General features: G+C 39.1%; 1 protein-coding gene across 1 annotated transcript; it reads left to right on the top strand.

Annotated features, from left to right (window-relative positions):
* The first annotated feature begins 627 nt into the window (after positions 1-627).
* On the top strand, positions 628-11165 carry LOC125267080 (myosin heavy chain, fast skeletal muscle-like). The gene is made up of 41 exons (XM_048188383.1): positions 628-674; positions 951-990; positions 1114-1335; positions 1431-1574; positions 1651-1807; positions 1925-1952; positions 2119-2233; positions 2380-2472; positions 2585-2648; positions 2742-2840; positions 2947-3050; positions 3138-3276; positions 3406-3524; positions 3630-3779; positions 3863-4033; positions 4125-4425; positions 4603-4673; positions 4831-4918; positions 5028-5145; positions 5219-5342; positions 5438-5574; positions 5668-5923; positions 6011-6253; positions 6367-6543; positions 6631-6776; positions 6884-6974; positions 7068-7457; positions 7547-7673; positions 7950-8068; positions 8155-8351; positions 8435-8618; positions 8723-8888; positions 8971-9095; positions 9199-9507; positions 9629-9832; positions 9915-10040; positions 10128-10298; positions 10458-10562; positions 10639-10734; positions 10816-10947; positions 11064-11165. Exons 3-41 carry the CDS (start codon positions 1129-1131, stop codon positions 11082-11084), a joined length of 5814 nt encoding a protein of 1937 aa, XP_048044340.1. The 5' UTR covers positions 628-674; positions 951-990; positions 1114-1128; the 3' UTR covers positions 11085-11165.

Here is an 11165-nt window from a genome sequence, read left to right as displayed (position 1 = left end):
ATATTTCTTTTCATTCCATATGCTAATATATAATTTATTTAACTGTTTAGAAATAGTTGAAAAATGATGTGCAGCCATTAACAATCCTTGAATAATAAAATAAAAAGTATTTTACATAAGGAACTTTACACATAGACCAGTGTCGATGAAGCAACACATAACTATAATATATGACAAGAAATTTATGATCCAGCAAGCCTAAAAAAAGACTAGACGTTACCTCTGTTTTATGTGCCATATGTGCCAGACATGTTCTATTAAAAAAAAGAAAGAAAAAAAGATTTTTAAGCCTTCAGTGCACAATTTCTAAATCCAATATGTATGTATTGCCTCATCAATTGTTTTACTTGAAGTTAAAAACTTGTAAACTTGTACACAACAACTGTTGGTAAATATTCTGCTAGAGGTTAGTGATGTTTTTTTCTTTAAAGAATTCTAAGATCAAATTATCAAAATACCTTAAAGAGGTAATTATTTATTTACACCTTTGCTGTTTCCATTTTGGCAAACACCAAATGGTTTATCTGATCGATTCCTTAACTTACACTGACTCAAATAGCCATATATGGTGTTAGCCATATTTAACTTTTGCATTGCTGGCAAAGCAAATGCAGTATAAAAACCAGGGGCAGGAGGGGAGACCTTTGCATTCAGAAGACCAGCCAAAGCTTGTGGTGAGGGCATTCATTTCTTTGCAGGGAGTACGCAGTGATTAGATTAGTTTAATAGAGAGAACCATAGCATGTCTTTCTATAGAATATTTCTGTAGAAATTTTACATAGAAAACTGTTCACACAAACTATGTGGAATTTAGATTTCAAGATTTACATATTTAAAATGTAAATATCCAATGCAATTCATGTTCATCTTTAAGACATACTGTATGTTGCTAATAGTTTATACTAAATCTTTATTCACAATTAATTATTTTCAATTTCTTCATATTACAGGGTGCAGGGAATTCATCAGTACTTGTGGGAGATTGGAAAGGTGATTGATGTTAATGTCTGTAAATACAACAAGACTATATCTGTATAGAATTACATTCAAAAATAGTTCAGAATTTCAGAAATCATTATTCTCATCATCATTCTCCTGATCTTTAAATTCCAGAAGTAAGCCTCCACCATGAGTACGGACGCGGAGATGGCCATTTATGGCAAGGCTGCCATTTACCTTCGTAAGCCTGAGAAGGAGAGAATTGAGGCTCAGAGCAAACCATTTGATGCCAAGACTGCCTGCTATGTGGCTGATGCCAAAGAGTTGTACCTCAAGGCAACAATCAAGAGCAAAGATGGTGGCAAAGTCACAGTTGAATTGCTTGACACTAAGGAGGTGAGTTTTAATTTCCATTTCATGTTAGATGCTCATTAAATTACTTATTACAATGTTTTCTTTTATATCTAATATCTAATTTATCAAATTTCTAGGAGAGAGTTGCTAAGGAGGAAGATGTCCACCCAATGAATCCTCCTAAGTTTGACAAGATTGAGGACATGGCCATGATGACCCATCTCAATGAAGCCTCTGTGCTGTATAACCTCAAAGAGCGTTATGCTGCATGGATGATCTACGTAGGTTCTGAAAGAACATAAAAATGCATTTAATTTAATATTGTCTGTTGTAGCAATCTGACCATTGCTCTTTCAGACCTACTCTGGACTCTTCTGTGCAACTGTGAACCCCTACAAGTGGCTCCCAGTGTATGATGCAGAAGTGGTGTCTGCTTATAGAGGCAAAAAGCGTATGGAGGCCCCACCCCACATCTTCTCTGTCTCTGACAATGCTTATCAGTTCATGCTGACTGGTAAGACATTATGGCATTGAATTCTATAGAATTCATGAAGGTGAATTAGATGATGCTGTTAATATAATATAATAATATATAATATTTACTGGATATTTTACACATTACAATCAACAGATAGAGAAAACCAGTCTGTCCTGATTACGTAAGTATTTTTATTTAATCTCAGACCATGACAAAAACTGAAAGTATAATATAGCAAATCTATATGGAGATGTTTGCAAAATAAAGTTTAAGAATGAACTTCTAAACTTACTTTGAAAAGTCTACATGTCTTTTAATCTCATGTTTTCTAATCTCTCATAAACCAGTGGAGAATCTGGTGCTGGAAAGACTGTGAACACCAAACGTGTCATCCAGTACTTTGCCACAGTTGCAGTGTCAGGTGGTGGTGACAAGAAGAAAGAGAGCTCCAGCAAAATGAAGGTACTGTATGAGATGTCATATATATTATTTTGAAAGATGAAGTACACTTTTCTCACAAGCGATATGATATGTGAATTTGTGAAATGCCTGCAAACAGTGTTTAGACATGAAATATACAATTACTGAAAACCCTTCAAACATCACAGGGCTCTCTTGAGGACCAGATCATTGCTGCCAACCCTCTGCTTGAGGCTTATGGTAATGCCAAGACTGTGAGAAATGACAACTCCTCTCGTTTTGTAAGTTAACCACTGTTTATTTACAGTAAATTTGGTCAGTTGTGTTTGATTTTTCTATACAAAGTTTTTACAAAGAGATTATTTATGTATGATGCTATTTTGTTTTAAACAGGGTAAATTCATCAGAATTCACTTCGGAACATCTGGAAAACTGGCTAGTGCTGACATTGAGACATGTAGGTGGACACGATTTCATTGATCCATCCTGCACATTTGTCTTTGTCTGTCACTCTTCAGATGATTGTGACTCAAGTACATTCTCTTAACAGATCTGCTGGAGAAGTCTAGAGTGTCATTCCAGCTTCCAGATGAGAGAGGCTACCACATCTTCTACCAGATGATGACCAACCATAAGCCTGAGCTGATTGGTAGGTGCACATATTCCATTTAATGCTAAAGGCTGGATAATATTGTATGATACTCTTTCAAAAAAAAAAAAAAAAAAAAAAAAAAAAAATCTGTGTTTTTTTGCAGAAATGACACTCATCACCACCAACCCCTATGACTTCCCCATGTGCAGTCAGGGTCAGATCACAGTGGCCAGCATTGATGATAAAGAGGAGCTGGTTGCTACTGATGTGAGTCATTACTTTTTGAATATTTGCATATTATATTTAAATATAGCAGAATATATCCTAGAGCTCATTCTTCTCTGTAATTTTCAGACTGCTATTGACATTCTGGGCTTTAGTGGTGAGGAGAAAATGGGCATCTATAAGTTCACTGGAGCTGTGCTTCATCATGGTAACATGAAGTTCAAGCAGAAGCAGCGTGAGGAGCAGGCTGAGCCTGACGGCACAGAGGGTGAGACTAAATAGTACTACATTGTGTCATGACATGCTGTGCCATCTGAGAGATCTCTTATTTCTATTTTCACAAAGAAAATGGTGGTTGTAGTAATCCAAGAAAATGGATGTATTTTTTTATTTGCAGAGGCTGACAAAGTTGCCTACCTTCTGGGTCTGAACTCTGCTGATATGCTGAAGGCTTTGTGCTACCCCAGAGTCAAGGTCGGAAATGAGTTTGTGACCAAAGGCCAGACCGTTCCACAGGTATGTAGTATTTCTTCAATCTAAAACTTCAGTAGTGAATCTGACTAATTATTGCAAAAGCAAAAAAGCTGAAGTTTTTAATAAAATATCCACTCTATTCTACAGGTGTACAACTCTGTGAGTGCCTTGGCCAAATCTATCTATGAGAGGATGTTCTTGTGGATGGTCATTCGTATCAACCAGATGTTGGACACAAAACAACAAAGAAACTTCTTCATTGGTGTGCTGGATATTGCTGGCTTTGAGATCTTTGATGTAAGAATGATTCTTTATCTATTTTTATGGCAAACTGAATCATACTAAGAGGTCAGTAAATGTTTCTGTTATTTTTCCTCCAGTTCAACAGCATGGAGCAGCTGTGCATCAACTTCACCAATGAGAAACTGCAACAGTTTTTCAACCACCACATGTTTGTGCTGGAACAAGAGGAGTACAAGAAGGAGGGCATTATCTGGGAGTTCATTGATTTCGGCATGGACTTGGCTGCTTGCATTGAGCTCATCGAGAAGGTTTTTAATGGTTTATAAATGTATTTATTTTCAATATCTATTCTCAAAATCTTATAATTTTTGGCAATAAACAACATTCTTTTATAAACAGCCCATGGGTATCTTCTCCATCCTTGAAGAGGAGTGCATGTTCCCCAAGGCTACAGACACTTCCTTCAAGAACAAGCTGTACGATCAGCATCTTGGCAAAAACAATGCTTTCCAGAAACCAAAGCCTGCCAAAGGCAAGGCTGAAGCTCACTTCTCCCTGGTTCACTACGCTGGAACTGTGGACTACAACATTGCTGGCTGGTTGGACAAGAACAAGGATCCACTGAATGAGTCTGTTGTGCAGCTGTACCAGAAGTCTTCTGTCAAACTGCTGGCTACTCTCTACCCACCTGTTGTTGAGGGTAAAACAAAACAAAACAAACAAACAAACAAACAAAAAAAACAACAACAACAACAACAACAAAAACCTGAAGTATTAATATGATTATGTACATCATTTTAACCAAACTTTGATTCAGTTTTGCACTCTTTTCTTGTTATTATGTTATATGCGTTCTTTTATCTTTTTATCTGAATAGAGAGTGGTGGCGGAAAGAAGGGAGGCAAGAAGAAGGGTGGCTCCATGCAGACTGTGTCTTCTCAGTTCAGAGTATGCCTTTGTTATACACCAAATATGAATAATGTTGCAATTGAAAGGACTTAAGCAGTGACTGACATTAGCTTGCTTGACTCTAAGTCAGAAAAATAATACATCAACAACTGAAAGAATGTAACTAAGAAAGGTGAATCTTTTCATGATAAAACAGGAAAACTTGGGCAAGCTCATGACCAACTTGAGGAGCACTCACCCTCACTTTGTGCGCTGTCTGATTCCCAATGAGTCCAAGACTCCAGGTAATGTAATAAAGGGATCACAGATATTCTCATATTAATACATTATTTAATGTATATAATAATGAAAATGTTAATCTACCAAGCTCATGATGTAAACTCTTCTTTATAGGTCTCATGGAGAACTTCCTGGTTATCCACCAGCTGAGGTGTAATGGTGTACTGGAGGGTATCAGAATCTGCAGAAAGGGCTTCCCCAGCAGAATCCAATATGGTGACTTCAAGCAGAGGTAAATGGGACCACACTGATGCTCTTTATTAGAAGATATGAAGCATTTTGTTAAATCTTCAAATCCTCCACAGATACAAGGTGCTGAATGCCAGTGTTATCCCAGAGGGACAGTTTATTGATAACAAGAAGGCCTGTGAGAAACTCCTGGGATCCATCGATGTTCCTCATGATGAGTACAGATTTGGACACACAAAGGTTCACATTCAGCTTTACAACTTTCAAAGATTCAGCTTGATCATTCCATACAGGTTAATCTATATCTTTTTATTAACTGTTTTACATTAATTTAGGTTTTCTTCAAAGCTGGTCTTCTGGGTACTCTTGAGGAGATGCGTGATGAGAAACTGGCTGCTCTGGTCACAATGACTCAGGCTCTCTGCCGTGGATACCTGATGAGGAGGGAGTTTGTGAAGATGATGGAAAGGAGGTGAGTATTGTCATGAATAAAGGTGACATCAACAATAACTGAGCAAATGGTAAATAATGATGTTTATGGCATTTAATAATGAATTATTCCCAGGGAGTCCATTTACACCATCCAATACAACATCCGCTCATTCATGAATGTCAAACACTGGCCATGGATGAAGGTTTATTACAAGATTAAGCCTCTGCTGAAGAGCGCTGAGACTGAGAAGGAGCTGGCAACCATGAAAGAGGACTTTGCGAAATGCAAAGAAGATCTTGCCAAGTCTGAAGCCAAAAAGAAGGAGCTTGAAGAGAAGATGGTAGCACTGCTGCAAGAGAAAAATGATCTGCAGCTGCAAGTAGCATCTGTGAGTATTTTTACTTGAATTAGCTGAAGTTTGGCTGCATATGGGCAATGTGGTTTCCAATGAAATAGCAATCTATTTTCTAAACAGGAATCTGAGAACCTCTCAGATGCTGAGGAGAGGTGTGAGGGTCTGATCAAGAGCAAAATCCAGCTTGAAGCTAAACTCAAAGAGACAACTGAGAGGCTGGAGGATGAGGAAGAAATCAATGCTGAACTGACAGCCAAGAAGAGGAAACTGGAGGATGAGTGCTCTGAGCTGAAGAAAGACATTGATGACCTGGAGCTCACCTTGGCTAAAGTGGAGAAGGAGAAACATGCCACTGAGAATAAGGTTAGAGATTAAGTTGGTTTAATGTTAAACTTAATCTCTGTCTTATATAATTATATTAAGTGATGATATGAATAGTTAAAAATAAGCTCACTTGAAACAATAAAATGACACAGGTCAAGAACTTGACTGAGGAAATGGCAGCTCAGGATGAGAGTATTGCCAAGCTTACGAAGGAGAAGAAAGCCCTCCAAGAGGCACATCAGCAGACACTGGATGATCTCCAGGCTGAGGAGGACAAAGTCAACACCCTGACCAAATCCAAGACAAAACTTGAGCAGCAAGTTGATGATGTGAGTTGATTATGTAAACATGTTATTAATTCATCAAATTAACTGTGATTTTGCTGTGAGCATATTTTATAAATCATTGTCCTGTAGCTTGAGGGTTCCCTTGAACAAGAGAAGAAACTCCGCATGGATCTTGAGAGAGCCAAGAGAAAGCTTGAAGGAGACCTGAAATTAGCCCAAGAGTCCATCATGGACCTGGAGAATGACAAGCAGCAATCTGAGGAGAAAATAAAAAAGTAATTAAAACATGAAATCTTTGAAAACATTGGACAATTTTGATGTGTTTTTTTTTTTTTTTTTTTTTTTTTTTAACAAACTACCTGTTGTTGATGAACACCCACAGGAAAGACTTTGAAACAAGCCAGTTGCTCAGCAAGATAGAAGATGAACAATCTCTGGGTGCTCAACTCCAAAAGAAGATCAAGGAGCTTCAGGTATTTTTAATTTTTTTTTTCAAACATTACAATCATAATCATAAAATACAGATCACTAAAACGGATCGAATTAACTACTTTTTTCCACCATAGGCTCGCATTGAGGAACTGGAGGAAGAGATCGAGGCTGAGCGTGCTGCTCGTGCCAAGGTTGAGAAGCAGAGAGCTGATCTCTCCAGGGAACTTGAGGAGATCAGTGAGAGGCTTGAGGAGGCTGGAGGAGCCACTGCTGCTCAGATCGAGATGAATAAGAAGCGTGAAGCTGAATTCCAGAAGCTGCGTCGTGATCTTGAAGAGTCCACCCTCCAGCATGAAGCTACAGCTGCTGCCCTACGCAAGAAGCAGGCAGACAGTGTGGCCGAGCTGGGAGAGCAAATCGACAACCTGCAGCGTGTCAAGCAGAAGCTTGAGAAGGAGAAAAGTGAATACAAAATGGAGATTGATGATCTTTCCAGCAACATGGAAGCAGTTGCCAAAGCAAAGGTTAAGAATTGTTTCAAAAATTGTTCAAAAAGGAAATATAATAATTGTGGTTAAGATTCTTAAGAATCCAATAATATTTGTGTTTACAGGCTAATCTTGAGAAGATGTGCCGCACACTTGAGGACCAACTTAGTGAAATTAAGTCCAAGAATGATGAGAACCTTCGCCAGATGAATGACCTCGGCGCTCAAAGAGCAAGACTTCAAACTGAAAATGGTAAATAATGGCAAAATATCTCAAAAATATCAAACAAAATGATACAGCATTTTATTTCCTCCTCTAACAAGTGCAGATATATAATTATGAGTAAATCATCATCCATGTCACATATTCACATGATCCTTTGACCACATTCTCAATGCTCATTTATTATGTATTCATAAAATGTATGATGATGTAAACTATTTCTCCAGCTGAATTTGGAGCAAATGCTTTTCTCATATTATTAAATGGTTTATTTTGAACTGAACTGACATTTGAACATTTGAACAGGTGAGTTTGGTCGTCAGCTGGAGGAGAAGGAAGCTCTAGTTTCTCAGCTCACCAGAGGCAAACAAGCTTTCACTCAGCAAATTGAGGAGCTTAAGAGGCAGATTGAAGAGGAGATTAAGGTAATACAGCATAATCAAAAAATACACATACTTGTCAATTAATGTACTTTAGAGACAAGCTAATATTATGTGACTTTGTTTTCAAGGCTAAGAACGCACTGGCCCATGCTGTACAATCAGCCCGCCATGACTGTGACCTGCTCCGTGAGCAGTTTGAGGAAGAGCAAGAGGCAAAGGCTGAGCTGCAGAGGGGAATGTCAAAGGCCAACAGCGAGGTTGCTCAATGGAGAACCAAATATGAAACTGATGCCATCCAGCGCACTGAGGAGCTTGAAGAGTCCAAGTATGTATATTATTGCATAATGTTCCCAATTCTCACAGCTATTTTATAGATTCGAATTCAAAATAATGTGTATTACTTAACAGGAAGAAGCTGGCTCAGCGTCTGCAAGAGGCAGAGGAACAAATTGAGGCAGTGAACTCCAAATGTGCATCTCTGGAGAAGACCAAACAGAGACTCCAGTCTGAGGTGGAGGACCTCATGATTGATGTGGAGAGAGCCAATGGTTTGGCTGCTAACCTTGACAAGAAGCAGAGGAACTTTGACAAGGTAAACAATTTGAGTCATATGATATTCTCTTTGTAAAGTATAGCTAGAATGAGCTTTGTTAAACATGTTATAAACAAATCGATCCTGAAATATCTCCACCAAAGGTCCTGGCAGAATGGAAGCAGAAATATGAGGAAGGTCAGGCAGAGCTGGAAGGTGCCCAGAAAGAGGCTCGTTCACTCAGTACTGAGCTGTTCAAGATGAAGAACTCCTATGAGGAGAGTCTGGATCAACTGGAGACCCTCAAGAGAGAGAACAAGAATCTTCAGCGTAAGAATGAAACCATTATAATTAGAACAGTTTTTTTTTTTTTTTTTTTTTGATTACACATTATATTTTTTTCTTTCTATAGAGGAGATTTCAGATCTGACAGAGCAGTTAGGTGAGACTGGTAAGAGCATCCATGAGCTGGAAAAGGCCAAGAAGGCAGTGGAGACTGAGAAGGCAGAGATTCAGACCGCCCTGGAGGAGGCTGAAGTGAGTATCTGAAGATCAATACGGAATTCTTGCTAGAACCATTTTACTGTGTTGTTAATGCATATTTCCATTATGATATTAAAAGTTGTTTTATTTTTCATAGGGCACCCTGGAGCATGAGGAGTCCAAGATTCTTCGTGTCCAGCTTGAGCTAAACCAGGTCAAGGGAGAGATTGACAGGAAGCTTGCAGAGAAGGATGAGGAGATGGAGCAGATCAAGAGGAACAGCCAGAGAGTCATTGAATCCATGCAGGGCACTCTGGACTCTGAAGTTAGGAGCAGGAATGATGCTCTGAGAATCAAGAAGAAGATGGAGGGAGACCTTAATGAGATGGAGATTCAGCTAAGCCATGCCAATCGCCAGGCTGCTGAGGCCCAGAAACAGCTCAGGAACGTTCAAGGACAACTCAAGGTATGTGACTTCTGTTCGATTTTGGGATGTATTAATATGTTTGTGTAATATAACCTATGTTAAGTAAAGCCCAACAGAAAACACATCAAAAGCTTATTGTAAAGTTATTTTTTATGTGCAGGATGCACAGCTGCACCTTGATGATGCTGTGAGAGGACAGGAAGACATGAAGGAGCAGGTGGCCATGGTGGAGCGCAGAAACGCTCTGATGCAATCTGAGATTGAGGAGCTGAGAGCTGCTCTGGAGCAGACAGAGAGAAGCCGCAAAGTGGCTGAACAAGAGCTGGTGGACGCCAGTGAGCGTGTTGGGCTGCTGCATTCTCAGGTAAGGGTACTTTGTTTTTATAATAAAATTAAGGAAATTTTAATCATTTAAAATGTTCAAAATGTTGCTTTCCATTTTGTAGAACACAAGTCTCCTGAACACCAAGAAGAAGCTTGAGGCTGACCTTGTTCAGATCCAGAGTGAAGTTGATGACACTGTACAGGAAGCCAGAAATGCAGAGGAGAAGGCCAAGAAGGCCATCACTGATGTGAGAAACAGTAGCTGACAAATGTTTCAAAAGACACTTGAGTACTTGAAAAATGTGATCCAATCAATTTCTGTGTTCATGCGAAAGGCTGCAATGATGGCAGAAGAGCTGAAGAAGGAGCAGGACACCAGTGCTCACCTTGAGAGGATGAAGAAGAATCTGGAGGTCACAGTGAAGGACCTGCAGCACCGTCTGGATGAAGCTGAGAATCTGGCCATGAAGGGAGGAAAGAAACAACTCCAGAAACTGGAGTCTAGAGTAAGACTGCCTTTATTCTGATGCTTGTCTGTATTTTGATGTTCATAGTCTTGATGTGTACAGTACGAAGTGTCTAAACATCCCTAAACATTTTATTGGAGTGTAATTAGTTTAATAATATGTAGTTATTAGTTTAATAATATCTCCCACTTAATGTAGGTCCGTGAGCTTGAGGCTGAAGTTGAGGCAGAGCAGAGACGTGGAGCTGATGCTGTTAAAGGTGTCCGCAAATATGAGAGGAGAGTCAAGGAGCTCACCTACCAGGTAAAAAATGTGTAATAAAATTCAGGTCCCATTAATCAGATTTTTTTCTAGTCTGATCCATGTTCATTATCTGCAGACTGAGGAGGATAAGAAGAACCTCAACAGACTGCAGGATCTGGTTGACAAACTTCAGCTGAAGGTCAAGGCTTACAAGAGACAGGCTGAAGAAGCTGTGAGTACCTCATTTGAGAACTATAAACACCTTGTGAACAATTATATTAAGTTCCTGATATAATCGTATGTGACTTTGCAGGAGGAACAAGCAAACACTCACCTGTCCAAATTGAGGAAGGTGCAGCATGAGCTGGAAGAGGCTGAGGAGCGTGCTGACATTGCTGAGTCTCAAGTCAACAAGCTCAGAGCCAAGAGTCGTGACGCTGGAAAGGTTATTTTTCTCAAATGAATTTTCACACGTATTCAAACTTTAAAGCTCGTATTTCATCATAAATTGCTCCATATTATATTCATACAGATTTTTTATTTGTGTACTTTTATTTTCAGAGCAAAGAGGCAGCCGAGTGAAAACCTTCATATTCACTGTCACCAGCTCCCATTTGTTTCTTAAAATGTGCAATTGCTCAATAAAACATATTCATCAACTTC

This window comes from Megalobrama amblycephala, linkage group LG4 (genome assembly GCF_018812025.1).
Source record: "Megalobrama amblycephala isolate DHTTF-2021 linkage group LG4, ASM1881202v1, whole genome shotgun sequence".
In the NCBI taxonomy this organism is placed as follows: Eukaryota; Metazoa; Chordata; class Actinopteri; order Cypriniformes; family Xenocyprididae; genus Megalobrama; species Megalobrama amblycephala.
Note: the sequence above shows the minus strand (reverse complement) of the source record. Positions and strands in the feature narration are given on the sequence as shown.